This window comes from Corvus kubaryi, unplaced genomic scaffold, assembly GCF_017639235.1.
Source record: "Corvus kubaryi isolate FWS band 111438036 unplaced genomic scaffold, C.kubaryi_AGA036_p1.0 129, whole genome shotgun sequence".
Classification (NCBI taxonomy): Eukaryota; Metazoa; Chordata; class Aves; order Passeriformes; family Corvidae; genus Corvus; species Corvus kubaryi.
Window position 1 is genome coordinate 3,293,059 of NW_024580664.1, and position 16,233 is coordinate 3,309,291.

A 16,233-nucleotide genomic window follows, 5' to 3' on the forward strand; every position below is an offset into this window, starting at 1 on the left:
ATGAACTAAGCTGTCTCTTTGTTTCCAGCATCCTGCTGAAAGTCTGCACGTTTCTGAGAAACAGATTTCAGGAAATACGGGACGTTGCCCGTAACACCCTCATTAAAATCATGGAAGTGTTGGGAGTGCACTACCTTCTGTATATCTTAAAGGAGATGAGGTCTGCGCTCATCCATGGGTACCAGGTAATGCTGAAATTCTTCCTCTTCTGCTTTCTGTAGGCTTTTTTAATGTGTTAGGAGGAGAATTCAAAGGGAAGTTGCTATTGAAATTGTTTTGCACAGATAGAATAGCTTGGTATAATGCAAGTAAATACTGTTGCTAATGCCTACATCAGTCTTTGTTATGCCAATTGTCGAGGGTCTGTACCCTCAAAGAACTGAGAGTCTAAGCTGTTTTCCTGGTGAAGAGTTGAGGTATGAAGGGGAAGGACAAATTTCTGGTTCCAGTAAGATTAGAGGAAATCTCTCACTGAGGTCATGAGGGCTAAGCAGTATCTGAGGGGAGTTGCCACGGAGACTGCACATACAGTATGTGGTGATGCTTGTTGAAGGCTTCCTAGATCCAGAGCCAAGGCTCTGACTAGTAATTCATCTTTCCTCTTTCCATGGTTTGGGTTAAGAATCATTTTTCATGTGCATTACCACAGTGGAATAGCGTGAGCTTCTAGCTGCTGTAACAGTGAAAGCACCAGTTAGAGCAGCCTAAGTATATCAGTAAGAGCACTGGGGAGAGAGGAGATTCCAGCCCTCTTGCCAGTACATGGTGGGACAGGGATCCTTTTCCTGCTGCCACTACATGGATTCTCATCCTCCCAGTCGCTTTTTTTTTTTCCTATAATGAGAGCTCAAGTGCAGTGTGTGACTTGTGATGTCTCTGCTGTGGGAGTGTCCCCATCCAGTATGATTAAAGAGGTCAGTGCAGAAGTTTGGAAGCATGATGTGTTCTCTTTTTCTCTAGCTCCATGTGCTGACTTTCACTGTGAACCTGTTACTGAAGGGCCTTACTACCAGGCTCAGTGCTGGTGATTTGGACCCCTGCTTAGATATCCTGATTGAGGTAAAAGCTATTTCAGACTGAAAGAAAAAAACATCATGAAGTGCTTGGGACATATTCTAGGAGGGGTTGGTGTAGATTGTCTTTGACCTGGTGGTAAACCAGGCTGTTGTGTGTGCACTGCCAAGGAAGGAGACTGTTTTATACTGAGGCATCTAGAGAGGAATCAAGAGAAGAGAGAAGTCAAGTATCTCTGGGGCTGTATCCTGAGCCCTGCATCTTGAGAGGGGATGGATTCAGGATTAAGACACCTAATAGTGTTTTCCTGTACTCTAAATGGCCGAGCAAGTCAGCAGACATCTGCTCAGTGCAGTCCGCAGAGCCCAGGAACTCAGCTGGCCACACAGATGGGGTATATTGGGATGTACTAATCTGACTGCAGTCCCATTCCTTGTATCACAGCACCACAGAGGGGTGTGAGAACAGTGTTCTCATCTGGTGTGCTTAAACTAGGATGTTCTACGTTGACAAAGGAAAGATAAACATGACTTGTAGGAAACCTGGAGAATCATTTTTTCTGTGAGTGGGGGAAAAAGTGTTGTTCTGTTGCTACTGGAGGAACCTGCTTTTCTTCTCTCATTCACTTCTCTTGCCTGTTTTGCAAAGATTTTCAACCAAGAGTTGTTTGGGAATGTAGCTGAAGAGAAAGAAGTGAAGGGAATTGTCTCCAAAATCATGGAAGCCCGCAAAAACAAGAGTTACGATTCCTATGAAATTCTTGGAAAGTTCATAGGAAGGAGCCAGGTGACAAAACTTATTCTGCCACTGAAAGAGGTAAGAAAAGTCAGCCAGAGTCTGTCTTAACTTGGAGCACTTTTGATTTTGTTCGGTGATTCTAGACCCTCTGGGTGGCTACTTTGAAATCGCCTATGGAATCTTGCTTTGGCTTCCCATTTTCCTTTGGGAAAGCGGTGTGCAACCAGCTTGTACAATGAGACTTTACTGTGGATGTCCAGGGCAGGGAGTGGCACTCTGGGAAGCTTTTAACTGCTGCTAGACTAGAAACATCCCACTTTGAGTTCTCCATGCACTCTCCCTCTGCCCACTCTTATTTCCTCTGGAGCTTTGAAGTCCTGCAAGCCTGCTCTGTGGTTTAATCTCTTGTGCATGAAGGAAACGTCAACAAAACGTATCCAGGGTCTATCCATGTGCAATAATGGCCTTTTCAAAGATGCAGATTTTTTAGCAGAGTGCAAGCTCACACAGGAACGGAGCCCTGGTTTGCTCATTAGCTCTTGTGTCCTGGTGGCGATAGGTGAACTGGCTGGAGGCTGACAAGAGTCTGCAGAGGAAGGCAGGGATGTCGGTGCAGAGCTGAGGCAATGGGATGCTGTTCACATAAAGAGCTGGGGACTATGACAGCATATGATGAGAGAGAAATTGCTCTAGTTTTTTCCCATGATTTCTGAATACAGATAACAGATGATTGCCATCATGCTGCCCTCTTAAATTCTCATGGTTGTACCTTTGCAGACTCTGGAGAGCACTACAAGCTTGAAGATAGTCCGGAAGGTGCATGAGGCACTGCGTCACATCATGGCAGGGCTGATTTTCAACTCAGACATGAATGCAGAATCCCTCCTCCTCCTCAGTCATGGTCTCATCAGTGAAAATTTGCCTCTGCTCACTGAGAAGGCCAAGTGAGTTCCAGGATGTAGTTCATATGGTCTGTTATTGGTTGGGAGGTTTGCTTGCAGAAATGGCAGTTCTCAAATCCAACTGGTCAAATGCGTGAGAGTTTCCTTGCTTTCATTCCCCTTTTGTTTTCAGTGTAACTGAATTATTTGGGCAATCAGAGAGCAAGGAGAAAGCTTAGTAATGGGAGTTAGCATTTGCTGAACTCATGGGAGTCTACTCTTGCAAGCGCTCAGGACCTTCAGCAAGGCTTTTTCACTGTCTGATGAGTTGATAACGTACATTTGGATGTTAGGATGAAGGGACAAGGGACAGTGTTTAGAAGCAGGCTGCAAACATTTCCATGGGGCCAGGAACAAGAAAAAGTATGGGCTTTCGCTTTATGGCTTTGCTGCTAGGGCACAAGATGAGGAGAACCGTCAGATTTTCTCTCCATCTGGTGATGTCACTGCTCAGAGCTGGGTTTGGGTGTCCTGCATTTCCCGTTACGTAGGCCAGCTTTCTCTAGGATCTGACAGCTGTTTGCAGACTTCTTGGAGCAGTTTGTAAGCCATCAGTAACTGAAGTAACTATCAGTAAATGAAGAGCAGTGGGCAGTGGCAGGAAGTGTATTTGCTTGAAGATCAACTTCCAAAGTTGATCTGTCCACTGAGAAGAAAAAAGTGAGGATGTTATATAAATGACTTTGTGTTTGTTATCTCTGGAATAGTGGCATTGTTCTCAAGTCTGAGTCCCATCTATCACGCTGCTGTCAAACTGGTTTTATTTCATTGTGGTCCATCTGTGACTTGCTTTTGCTTGCTGTGTGCAAAGCACGCAGCAGAGCACAGTTTAGCTCTTTTTACTTCCAACAGCAAGACTCTGGATTGGTTGATACCTGAATATTTTCCTTTGCCATAAATACACTGCTTTTCAGGAAGAAAGTTACCCCTCCTCCAGATCCTCGGCTGCAACCAGAGAGCTGCCTGCTGCTCCAGCCCACTCCCACAAGAGGAGGGCAGAAAGCACGTGTCAGCAGCAGGACTAACACATATATCCTGGTGGATTCAGGACTTCGGGTAAGGATCTCCTCAGATACAAAACTTTGCATTCAATATTTTATTAAGAGAATGCAAAGGAAAGTATTCTGGGTATATTGTTTTAATAGCACAGCCATTAGCCTTAACTTCATTTTGCATATTGTTACTCCAGTAGTGCTTCTTAAAGAGCTATAAAAAGTGCTCAGCCTGTTGAAATATTTGGGTGGGATTTGGCATAAATTCTACTATAACCTGAAACAGTGGTGGGATCTTACTTGACTCTTTTGATTTCCAGCCTGACTTTGAGATGAATGTTCTGATTTTTCTATGACAGCTACTGCACATGAGCCTGAAGAGGTCCAAAGTAAATTCTTCTGAGGAACATGCTTTGGAAATGTTAGACCCTTTTGTTCAGCTGCTTATAGACTGCCTGAAATCTATGGATGTCAAGGTACAGTTCTGAGCTGTCCATCTGTTCTGTCTGCCCTCCTAAGAAGAGTCCTGCCCACAAATGTCATCTTGCAGTTGACTTGCAAGAGGAGAGAAAGCCACCCGTTTTTCAAACCTGATTTAATAGGTGTGCAGATTAAGTTGTTCGAGGACATGTAATCAGTCCCAAGGGGGAGAAAGGCTTGTGGCTGATGGAGAACTGAACGCTCTGCTCCATGTCGTAGGTTCAACTGTGGGCAAGTTCTCCTAGTGCATGCTCATACAAGGAATTTACAGACTATCTGTGAGGATGTTCATGAGATCCTGTAGCTGCTGGGAGCAGTGTTGTCACAACTGTAGTTTCTTTTGATTCACCTCCAGTGTCTTTATTCCTAGCGCTGTAGGCAGCCACTTTTTGGGACATCTTTTGGTTTGAGTGAGCCTAGGGAATCTGTTAAACTTTGAGTTTCCCAGGAGTGGAAGGCATGCCTCATACTCTATCAGATACTTGGAGCAGGGCTTTCTGTGTCTTGAAGGCAGCTCTGCTTCAGAAAGAGTTCTTGCCATGTACAGAAATAGTGCTGTGTTAATGTCTTTACCTAGTAAAATAGAAGTTATAGAATACTGGAGTGGCAGATAGTGCTTTTAGAACTGAGAAACCCTTTGTATTACCTATGAATGGTTTGAAAGAGGTTGGGTTTGCTAGCTAATTGCCTTTTACCACAGTTGTAGATAGCCTGACCATGTCTGTAAAAGAGGGAGAAAAGAGTTCTCTCAATGTCACTGTACTCACATGCTGTCCTTTGGCTCTTTCTTCCAGGTGGTAACTGGCGCTCTGCAGTCCTTGGTATGGATTTTAAAGTTCCCTTTGCCTTCTGTCAGTACGAATATGGAGTCACTGATCAAGCAGCTTTTCCTCTTGCTGAAAGAGTTTGCCAAGACAGGGATAGCCAAAGGCCAGAATTTCCACCTTGTTGTGAGCTGTTTCAAAGTAAGTCAGACCCAGCTCTGCTCGTTTCTGCTTTAGGATTAACTTTCTAGAATGAGACTCTTCCAGCTGCAGATCCCTCCTGCAGCTGTGCCTGGAGAGGTAGTTTGGAGATCACAAGCTAGTGAGGAATACATGGCCTTGCTGATTGTTTCCCAAGTACAAACTTAAAGAAAGTTGCTCCCTAAAAAAGCACAGCTTGCATCTGAAGAAATGTTTCTATAGAAACGTTTGCCTTCTTTCTTCCTTATAGTAGTATTTTGTTCCACCTGAGTAAATCCTGGTAGCTGAAGTGAGACATGGGAAGGGGGCAATTCACTTGTTTAGTTTTTGTCTCAAAATTGCCATCTGAAAGCAAAATGTGATGAGAATAGTGTTGGCCACATGTTCTAGAGCAGCAGTTTGTCTTTTCAAGCTGAAGTGGTATAAATCAAGTCAGACTTTGGTGTGGACTTCTATTTTATGGCACCATGTGTATATTGACAATGTGCAATTTGATTTTGCAGTGTGTTACAATACTTGTGAAGAATGCAAAGAGTCAGATAACAAGCAAACAGCTCCAAGTGTTGCTTGGCTTTGCTGAAGAAGACATTTATGATTCATCACGCCAAGCCACTGCCTTTGGCCTTCTCAAGGTATTTCTGTGCAGCAGTCGTGGGGGTTCTGTGAGCCCCTAGAATCTGTGATTCTGCTTCCTGGTGAAGAGCTGTACATTCTCACATCAGGAGCAGGCTACAGAACGCTGTTAAGGCTCTCTGTTATAAGAGGGGGGAAAATCAGCAAAGCTTTACTGTTTGACTTGTAGTCACTGTTTAAAATTGTTTGGGAGGCTGTTTTATACATGTGCATATAAAGATGTATTTAGATCTGAGTATGTTTTTGCTAAAGAATCAACATCTCTGATCATTAGACCAGGTATTTTGTGTTGCCCAAAAGAAATGGATCTTGATGTGTAAGCCATCCTTTCTTTTTTCCTTTGAATTGCTGTGTTTGTGTGTGTGAAAAAGTCAGCATTAAGGTACCACCTGAGGCCAGTGTAGTCCAGGTTATGTGTAAGCAAATGATGTGACTCCAGCTGTGCTTTTACGTTTTCAGGCTATTTTATCCAGGAAGCTGATTGTCCCTGAAATTGATGATGTGCTGCAGAAGGTTGCCCAGCTGGCCATCACGGGTCAGAGTGAGCCAGTGCGAGTCCAGTGCAGGCAGGTTGGTAGAGTGGAGAGTCTCTCACTTTATTTACAGCTGTGTAACAGGCTAGAGGGCTTAGTGTGGCCATCCCCACTCTCACAGACATGTGCCTTGGCCCTTCTGAACCCTGAACTCCATTTCCCCTTCTTTACTGGTCTTTATTCCCCTTGTTATCTGGCTTTAGTTCTTGTGACTGGTGCATAGCAGAATGACAGACTCCTTGCCTATAGTGAGACTGTGGTGTGCCTTCATAGAACTGTAAAATTGTTTAGGTTGGAAGGTTCCCTTAAGGTCATCAAGTCTAACCCTTAAACCAGCACTGCCCTGTCCACCACGAAGCCATGTCCCCAAGTGGCACATCTATACTTCTTTTAAATACTTCCAGCCAGTTTTAAATAGTCCACCACTTCCCAGGGCAGCCAGTTCCAGTGCTTGACCACCCTTTCAGTGCAGAATTTTTTCCTAATATCCAGCCTAAACTTTCCCTGGCACAACTTGAGGCCATTTCCTCTTGTCCTGTCACTTGTCACGTGGGAGAAGAGACCAACCCCCACCTGGTTACAGCCTCCGTTCAGGTAGTTTTAGGGAGTGATAAGGTCTCCCCTGAGCCTCCTCTTCTCCAGGCCAAAGAACCCCAGCTCCCTCAGCCACTCGTCATGGGACTTGTGCTCCAGCCCCTTCTCCAGCTTCTTCTCAGTGTCTTTTTTTCTTGTGGTAAGCCCAAAACTGAACACAGTACTTGAGGTGCAGCCTCACCAGTGCCAAGTACGGGTGGAGAGCTGCTCAGCAGCAGTGACATGGTCCCTCCTCTGGAGGCTTTTAGGCCTGTGTAACTAAGCCTTGCTCTTTTTTGGACCCCAGGATAAGAGAATTTCCCACAAATCCACGATTGCTTCCCTCTACTGCCTCATTCTTTCCCAGGCAAAACCAACCAAAAGACAGAATTGGTTACTTTATCTCAAGCATTGGGACACAGGTGCAGTAGGAGCTGCACAAAATGCAGCTTTCATAGTTACAGGATGGATTTTGAAGGATGCAGAATCTCTTCACAGATGCCTGTGCAAATCACAGTAGTACTTTGAAAACTGATCCTGTTCCAGGCATAAAGCTTGGGAGCAGTTGTTGACCCTTTGTGTGATAGAAACAGGATGAAAGGGATGATTCTTATAAACTTGCTGCTCCATCACTAAATTTTCTTCATAACCTTTTTACAAGCTTACCTGAGTGCTTATTTTAACTCCTCTCTATTGTTTTTTCTTTCCAGATTTACTTAAAATACATTCTGGACTACCCCCTTGGTGACAAACTGAAACCCAATTTGGATTTCATGCTTGCACAGCTGGAGTGAGTTTGTATTCCTGACATCTCTGTGAGAACAGAACCTTGTTTTTAAATGTGACTCTAGTGTGCCAAAAGGCTCTTTGTGATGAGCAGTAGGCATGGCTGAAGTCTTCATTTTCCTACATCTAAAACACTTCCCTTTTCCCAAGACAGGTTGTTTGATGAGGCAGATGCTTTTTTCTTATCCCTGTTTCACAGCTGATTTTGGTTTGTATCTGTTTGTAAACAAAGGTTCTGTTGTTTGCTTAGTAGTTAGCCACCTCCACTGGTAGTGGACCAGGTGAACTGAAAAATCTGGGACGAATAAGGGAAGGTGCATTTATATGAGACTGCTATCCCATGGCAGTGTCTCAAGTACAGTTGCAGGCACAGTTGAGACAACTGTACAAATTCAGCAGGGTGTTGTGTCTCCAACTTCTTCCTGAGCTTCACCCCTCCCTTGATCAAGGTGACAGCAGTTTATCAGGTTCCCCAGCACAGCGTAGCTGTGCTGACTCAAGTGGGCTGGAACCCTTTGTGGCCTGTTTGTGTCCCTGTGCTTCATTCTCTGACAGACAGAGCTGATGGGCCTGCTGCTTCTCTTGTCCTAAGGATCAGGCCAGGTCTGGTAGCTGTTGTAGAAAGATCCCTATCAGCACATGTTTCTGGAATTGGTTGTTCTTGTAAATTGTTCACAACTTCATAGGAGGATTAACTCACCCCTGTTGGTTATTCCTTTATTTCTTCACAGGTATGAGTATGAAACTGGTAGGGAATCAGCACTGGAGATGATTGCGTACCTCCTCGACATGTTCCCACAGGTAACCAGCACCCCCTGGTGTTCCAAGCATCAAGCAGTTACTGTGGTTTGCAGTAACAGCATTTTCCAAGCAGTTCATTCTGGAAGCACTTGCTAGTTCCTATTATCTCTTATCATGAGTAGAACATTCACTTTTCTCCAAAGAACCTTTGGCTTTGCTCCAAAAGAGAAATGACATGCTGGGAAGTCTGCAGTACTTCTTTGCCTAATGTGCTCGGTTTGCAAGTAAAACAAAGCTGTGTCAGCTAGAGTTTGGATAAACTCAATCCTTATTTATGCCAGGAAGAAACACAACCAGTTAAGGAAATGGGGTAGGAATAGAAAGTGAAGTCTAGAGTTTTCTCACTGTAAAGGTTTTTCAATATTCATGAAAGATTAGTGACTGAACTGGTGTGTGATGTACCATATCTGGTTGGTTGGCCTGACAGGAGAGGAAGGGCTTCTCAGTGAGGTGGATCAAAATGAAAGCTAAAAAATAACTATGCATCTATACAGGATCACATATGCAAAATCCTAGGCTGCCTTGAAGCTCTGCAGCTGGAGCTTAATGGTGCATTCAGGGCACTGGGAGAAGTGCAATCAAGCAAGAATTTGGAAGGAAGAGAAATTCTGCACAGTAAGCTGAGCTTCAGCACTGCCCGATGATTCAGTATTTCAGATTGGCTCCTGGGAACTCTTTAAAGTGGCAAAGAGCTGCAGTCTCTGAGAGAAGGATATTTGGGTGATTGCTGCACTGCTGAGGGACTTAAGCCTGTTTCAGTGGGATTGGGCATGAAATTACCCTATAAGGTTTCACATTCACTTTGCTGACCCAGGGATATGGTAGCAAGTCAGAGCAGGGCTGGGCCTGCTGTACATTCCCTGTGTGCTGCAACAACAGGATGATCCCATTTTAGCAGTTCAGCTGCTTTGACATGGAGCCCACTCAGGGCTAACATTGCTCCTGAATATAGTGCAGCAAATACCCCTTTTTTTCTCTTTAAATGCCAGAAGTTACTTGGGTATCTGTGGTTGATAATGGTTGTTTCTTTCTAGGATCTCCTGCACAAATACTGTGGGCTGTTTTTCCTCTCTCTTTGTATGATGATGATAAATGATGACTCAGCCAAATGCAAAAAGATGGCAGCTTTGACATGTAAATCTCTTCTCAGTAAGATCAGCAATGAAAAACAAGATCTGATGTTTTCGCTGGTCACAGAGTGGTTTCACAGCAAAAAGGTACTCTTTGGTCTTTTCACTGACCAGGTCTGAACTCTGTTGGAGGGCTGACTGAGATTAATAAGGCAAGTGAGAGACTGCTAGTACCAGATCTGGTGGGTTGGTGGATTAGTCATTCCTGACTCTAGCAAGAAATGGTACAACTTCATAAAGCTGCACAAATACAGGGATGTGCTGATGCTGTAGGTCAGCCTACAGACTTCCCAGCTGCATTTTGCTGCTTTCTAACAGTTCCACTTTTGGGTCAGGTATTTCACAGTGTAGTCTTCTCTCGGGTTAGAGATTTGACCAAATTCCTTAAAGTTCCCAGCATTTTGTGCTGACTTTATCTCAGACATGCTTCATTCTGTTGCCAGCAACTGGAAGCAGCAAACCTGGTCTTCCAGATCTGCTGTTTTGATCTGGGTGCTTGGGTGATAAGCTGTCCTCTAGCTGAACCCAGGTTCTGTCCCTGTACACTGATAGAATTAGCATTCTGCAACATCTTGGTTTCCATCTTAATATGTTCAGTTTTGGTTTGTAGCTGTAAGCTGCCTGTTGCATTGTGAAGAGTTGCGAAGTAGCTCCCAGATCTCTGCAGTTGGGAACTGGGATGGAAAAGGTCTTCCGGCATTCAGGTTTAGGGTGCATTCCCAGGAATAACTTGTGCTGCCAGGTGCTTTTATGCCTAGCTGGCAGTATCTCCTTTTTCAATATACTCTGAAAACCAAGTTCTCTTAAGGTGTTATTGGTACCAGCAGAAGGTAAGGGTTGCTGCCAGCTCCTGCACTTGGGAGCTGCAGGGTTTGATTATAAAGAGTTAACAAGGGGTGTTATTTTTTGTGTGTCAGAGCTCACACAGGAGGTTGGCTGCCCAGGCATGTGGTTTGTTTGTTGAAGTGAACGGAGTAATGTTTGAGCGGCGGCTTGAAGCAGTCCTCACTTTGATTGAACAAGAAATCAACCCAAGTAAATTTGAAAATGTAAGTAACTTTTCTCCATGCATGAAGCTCAAGGAAAGAGAATTAAGAAAACGGAAAAAGGGAAGAAGTGTAGGAGAGATTTAACAGCTGGACTTATTTTTGTGTCTTTACTCAGGACTGAGGAAAGACACAGAACACACATTTGTTCTGAAAGGGACCTCACTGACCTAGAACCATATTTTTTTGTCTGTAAGCCCAAATTTGATGTCATATGTCACAGCACAAGGGGAAAAGGAACTTTGTAAAGCTACCTGGCCTGAGCCTGCAGCCATAAAGTGTAACCAGCAAATAGATATATTGCTCCTTGCAATGTGGGAAACGTGTCTGCTAGCTGCAGAGATTTGTATAAGCATTGCAGGTCAGGAGTGCATGGCTTGTGACTGTCTGCTTTGTCCAGCGTTACCTACAGCTTTAACTTTCAAAGGGGTTCCCTTCCTGTACTTCGGACCATGGTTTTGTTGTATGGAAAATCTTTTTAGTGCACATGATTAACTCAGAATAACAAGGCTGCCTCAGGTTCTGCTTGACATGTGATAATCCCAAAAGGATCCCAGTCACTGTGCCTGGAGAGTGGCCATGAATTTTACTAATGTTCAGCATGCCACCCTTGCACAAGAGAGAAGAGAACCTCAGGATCTGTAAATTGGCAAGAGATGAAAATAAAATACCTGCAGTGATGAGAAATTTGGTGTAATCTCATGCTGTGCTGTGACATGTACTGACAACTTATATCAAGCCAACAGGGTGAGGACCACAGGCAGCACACACAGTGTTGTCATAACAACTCAGGGCTTCCCAGGTGATACAGGCAAATCTGCACTCAGCTGGGCTCTAATGACGAGAATCAAATCCAGACAAATACATGCACAGACATAATGTGTGTAATTACTTGCATTTAGAAACCCAGCAGTTTGTTATAGTAATGTCTGTATGAAAAACAAGAAGAATGATTCTAATACAGTCTCCTGCAGATATTCTCTCCAGAGGAAATGCTTCAGTGGAGGTGTTTCTGTTCTGTTTATATTGGGAATTGGGTACGAGTCAGTCTTCTGGTTTTTTGAATGCTTGATCTGAAATTTATCTAGTGAGGATTAATCAGCGCTTCCTCAGGTTCTCATAAGTATCTTTCTTGACTTGTTGATTTTATTAGATAACTGAAGAGGAAGAGGAGAAGGCTGCAGATAGGCTGCTATTCAGCTTTCTTGTGCTGGTAAAAAAGCTAATCACAGAGTGCAACTTGATTCAATTAACCAAGAACAGTGATGTTGTGAGCAGTATCTGGGGTAAGTATCATTACGGAATTATTACAGCTGCATTACAAGAAAGATTTCTTTGTGTGCCTTGTGGTTTTTCACACACTAATATAAATGACTGAACTTTGTTATACAAAGTTTCCATTCTGCAAAATGCTAACACACAGCAGTTACTGCGCAATGAAAAAGAAGCTGTAATAGAAAGGTTACATGGTTGATGAAAACAAGACACCCTCTGTCTCAGTTGCTGGGACGTACTTTCTATTACCCCCAGAGCAAATAGTTGGAACTATTGCATGTTTCACTATAATTACATTCTCGACGAAAAGATTGAGCTCTCCTGAGAAGATGAGATTTCCTTGATCATACATACCGGCCAGAAAGTGATGACACATGGTAATAGTGCTCTAAATACTGTGTGTCTGTCAGGATGTGAAGACCTGAAAGTTACTTGGTTCAAGCAATTTCTCCATGTGTGAGAGTATACAGTATCAGGCTGGTTTATTGGCATTTTGTTGCCCTGATTTTAATTGCTTCATTTGCTGCAATCAGAAGACCTGGTATGGCCGGTTAGTGACTTTGAACAGTCCAGCCTGCCAGGTGCCTTTAGTGAGATAGCAGATAACCATTATTATCTTGGATTTTGGTGATGGGCAGCTTGGACAGAGGTGACACAGGAGGGCATCTTCAGCCTCTCTCCAGGAGTTTGATATGACCATCAGCAGCAGGGCCAGCTGACACGAGTCTCACAGCAGCCAGTTCCCAGCCATCATGGGCAGATGAGCTGTGGCACTGAGTCCCTGAGGGGACCATAGTTATTGCAGAAACATGATTTGCCAGTCAGGATTGGAGCAAATGTCTTTTTGTGTTGTGCCCACTTTTCCTGCCTAGTTGGCATTGCCTTTCAGCGGTGACCACATCTCTGGATGTTTCAAAGTGCTGTGAGTGCATTCAGGAATGCCTGATCACTGTGGGGACATTTGTCTACCTGTAGGTTTTTGCTGCTTTCTGCTTTGGCTGGATTCAGTTGCTAGAAAGTCTTTTATTATGTTCTGAGCAGATGAGCACAGTTCATTTCATTCACCTTGTTATTGCAGCATATGCTGTGGTAATTCTTGGGAGTGAGCTGGTTCTATTTTTGCTCTCAGTGGGCCATCTCCTGTGCTCAAAGAGGTTTTCTTCTCCCCAGATCATGTCCAGTCTCACCTGTGGTTTCCTCATAGCTGGGTCTGGCTGACAGCCACTGAGATCTTTGGCTTGTTGTTTGCATCTTATAAGCCAGAAGATCTTGTCAACAAATGGAAGGAAAGAAAGTCAGGGAAGAGAAAAAAGACACCAGCAGAGCTGTCTGCATCCATAGTCTTCCTGACTGCTGAACTGGACAAAAAGGTAATGATGTCTGTACTACTCCTTCTCTCTGCTCATGCCTATTCCCTGAGTGGGACATAAAAACAGTTCATAGTTTTGCATGCACATTTCTCTTTTAGTTGCTTGTCTGCTGCCTAATCCGCATCGCTTAAAGGATTTGAGGAGGTGTCTCTGCTGCAGGGAGGGGGCTTCTCTGGAGTCTTATTCTCAGCAGCACAAAAATACTCTTCTAGATTGTAAGATGCAGGCAGGAGTTGTGTTGAGCTGATCCTTTGGTCTCCCCAGCGAATGCCTTTGGTGACCGCAGCATACTGTTTTGAGTCTCTGCTACCAGCTCCCTTCAATGGAGTCATTCCTTTCTCCTTTTTCATTTCCCTAGATGAAGGAACTCGTGTTTGCATTCTGCCATCAGCTGCAGTCCAAGTTCCTGGACATGTCTCTGAGTGAGCAGGTAAGGGCAGGAGCCTGTCTGGGACTGCAGGAGGGCACAGAGCAGGCCCTGGCATGTGAGGGACATTGTGTCCTAGTCAGGACAGCACTGCTGCTGTCTGCTGGTCGTGGCTCAGGGCAAATACACAGTTCAGGGCCAGCTGCTGTCTGCTGAGGGCATCTGAGCAGCCGTGGGCCTCTTGAGGACCCAGAAAGTCCCTGTTGTGGTGTGGTGGCCTACTGAGGGGTGGTAGGGACAGAAAGGGGGAGCACTATGCCGGTCAGGACTGGGCTCTGCCATTGCAGACTCCTGGGTTGGCAAGTTCCTCTTTCAGATCAAGTCTTGGCTCTTACATGCCCTGGTGCTTACAGAGGGAACCCACAGTGACTGACTCCTGTGTTTCCACACTTCAGGTTATAAAGAATTTACTTTTTGTGGCTAAAGTTGTTTACTTGCTAGCCCCTGCCTCAGAAGAAGGTAAAGAGGCAGGTGGAGAACTCAGCTGTGAAGTGGAAGAGCAGGAGGTCTCAGAGGATGAGAAAGATACTTCTGCTCAAGGAGAGGAAGAAAGAGAGGACACGCAAGAGAAAGGCCAGCCAGCCACACTGCTGTGGTTAATGAAGAAGCTCTCTGTCATGGCAAAGAGAGAAGCAGCATATTCCCCTAAGGTCCCTTTAAAGGTAAGAACAGGGTTAGTCCCACTGCTTTTGATGGGGTGGGCACTTCTACAGGATAGTGCTGCTCTTTGCTTTTAGGGGACAAGGTGCAGAGGGTGCTGTGAGCTGGCACTGAAGCAAGGATTAGTAGGTGCTGAGGAAACAAGCCTTTCAGTTTGGGGTTCTTGGGAAAGGATTTTGCCAGTCTGGTTCTTGCTGATGTTTCCAGCCTCCTGCAGGGTGGTGGAAGAGTGGTAAACCCCAAGGCACCAAGCTGAAGGGGACAGAGCAGTGCCTTTGAATGCCCAAGAGCACTAGGCTTATGCAGGCAGGGGAATGGCAGTGTGGAGTGTAACTTGCTAGGAGAAGGGGAGGGGATGTGTGGGAGAGCATCAGGAAAAGCACTGTGGTTCCCCATGGTGCAGAGTTAGGTAGAGCTTTCATGTCTTCAGCTGCCTCAGTTGAGGACAGTGAGAACAAGCCTGTTGTTCAAAGTGTCAGCAGCTGCCAGCCCAGTCCCAGCTCACACAACAGGCTTACTTGGATGCAGTAAGACCTTGTAACAGCAGTGAGTTTGTGACTCAGGTGTCTAAAACAACAAACACCTGCTGTGTTGAACAGTTATGCTTGGCCCTCTTGTAGCACTTCAGTCAGGAAGTTTCCTTCCAGCCTTCCTTACTCCATATCCCACACACTTATTTTCAGAGAAGCTGCATCTTTAAGTTCCTGGGAGCAATCTCGGTGGATCTGGGGCAAGACAGGATCAAGCCCTACCTTCCAACAATTCTCACCCCTCTGTACAGGGAGCTGAACAGCAACTATGCAGAGCAAGGTAAGGGATTTCCCTCACAGAGAGGAATGTGCATCACAGCTGTGCTTCAGTACAAACACCACCTGCCATTCCTTTTGTCTTGAGGTGTTGATACTGTAATCAGTAATTTCATCTACTTGCTGTCTAACCAAAACACCAGGGAGGAGAGTGTATGTCAGCTGAAATAGAAATCTGCATGTTCAGAGACTGGAATGAAGTTAGGCACGCTTCTGTGTGCAAGTGGGTAAAGCCTGAGCATGTGGTGTAGTGGGAAAAGTGTAGTACTCGAGGGTGGGCTCATGGTGGCAGGACTCACCGAGTCCTTGCTGAGGAGAGGAACTTGGAAGAACTGTTTGAAAGACTGAGGGAAATATTTGCCTTGCTCTCAGTTTTCCCTTAGCACTTCTTTGTAGCCTTTTTTCACCCCCAATATAAATTTTTTTCACAGTGATTGTAGTTAATACATTGCCACTAATCAGTGATTCCAACAATTAGCCAGCCCTTGTTTTGCTTACCAGAATGCTGACTGACAAGGCTGGAATCTTTTATTTCCAACAAAGCCTATTCCACTAGAACCCTAGGTAGCTATATATAGAAAGTCACTTGTACTTCACCTTTGGGATGCTTTTGTCCTTCAAAAAAGTTTCTGCTTCTCAGAAGCATTATTTTTTGTTTGCTGGTTGAAAAGCCACTCGGTTCTCTGGGAAAGCTGGTGAAGAACCAAGTGCTGGTTTGGGCAAGGTCAATCAGTGCAGCCATCCTTTATTAAAGAAAGAGGAATCCATACTATGCTCTTGGCTTTCATTCCATATGCTGAAAAGATTAAGTAAGCCAGTTGTGTTTTAACAGATCCAACACTGAAGAACCTTTCCCAAGAAATCATAGAACTTCTCAAGAAGTTAGTGGGACTGGAGGCCTTTTCGCTGGCCTTTTCTTCTGTGCAGAAACAGGCCAACCAGAAAAGAGCAATGAGGAAAAAGCAGAGGGCTTTGCAGGTAAGATGCCACTTTCTCTTCTGAGTAAAAGAAATAGGGCTTCTCTAAAGGCTTGAGAGCTGCCCGGGGAGTTTGAGGAAGAACT

The 16,233-nt window shown here is 44.8% G+C and overlaps 1 protein-coding gene across 1 annotated transcript in view; it reads left to right on the forward strand.

Annotated features, from left to right (window-relative positions):
- Positions 1 to 16,233, forward strand: part of UTP20 (UTP20 small subunit processome component) — a 63,749-nt gene that overhangs the window by 46,853 nt on the left and 663 nt on the right. Inside the window, exons 43-61 of the mRNA XM_042026851.1 lie at positions 29 to 185; positions 961 to 1,059; positions 1,663 to 1,830; positions 2,530 to 2,696; positions 3,608 to 3,749; positions 4,045 to 4,161; positions 4,960 to 5,130; positions 5,634 to 5,762; positions 6,223 to 6,333; positions 7,580 to 7,659; positions 8,387 to 8,456; positions 9,491 to 9,673; positions 10,504 to 10,635; positions 11,786 to 11,918; positions 13,078 to 13,277; positions 13,636 to 13,707; positions 14,100 to 14,366; positions 15,048 to 15,174; positions 16,003 to 16,148. Of these exons, the coding sequence (XP_041882785.1) occupies positions 29 to 185; positions 961 to 1,059; positions 1,663 to 1,830; positions 2,530 to 2,696; positions 3,608 to 3,749; positions 4,045 to 4,161; positions 4,960 to 5,130; positions 5,634 to 5,762; positions 6,223 to 6,333; positions 7,580 to 7,659; positions 8,387 to 8,456; positions 9,491 to 9,673; positions 10,504 to 10,635; positions 11,786 to 11,918; positions 13,078 to 13,277; positions 13,636 to 13,707; positions 14,100 to 14,366; positions 15,048 to 15,174; positions 16,003 to 16,148 (2,671 nt within the window). The remainder of the gene's footprint in view (positions 1 to 28; positions 186 to 960; positions 1,060 to 1,662; positions 1,831 to 2,529; positions 2,697 to 3,607; positions 3,750 to 4,044; positions 4,162 to 4,959; positions 5,131 to 5,633; positions 5,763 to 6,222; positions 6,334 to 7,579; positions 7,660 to 8,386; positions 8,457 to 9,490; positions 9,674 to 10,503; positions 10,636 to 11,785; positions 11,919 to 13,077; positions 13,278 to 13,635; positions 13,708 to 14,099; positions 14,367 to 15,047; positions 15,175 to 16,002; positions 16,149 to 16,233) is intronic.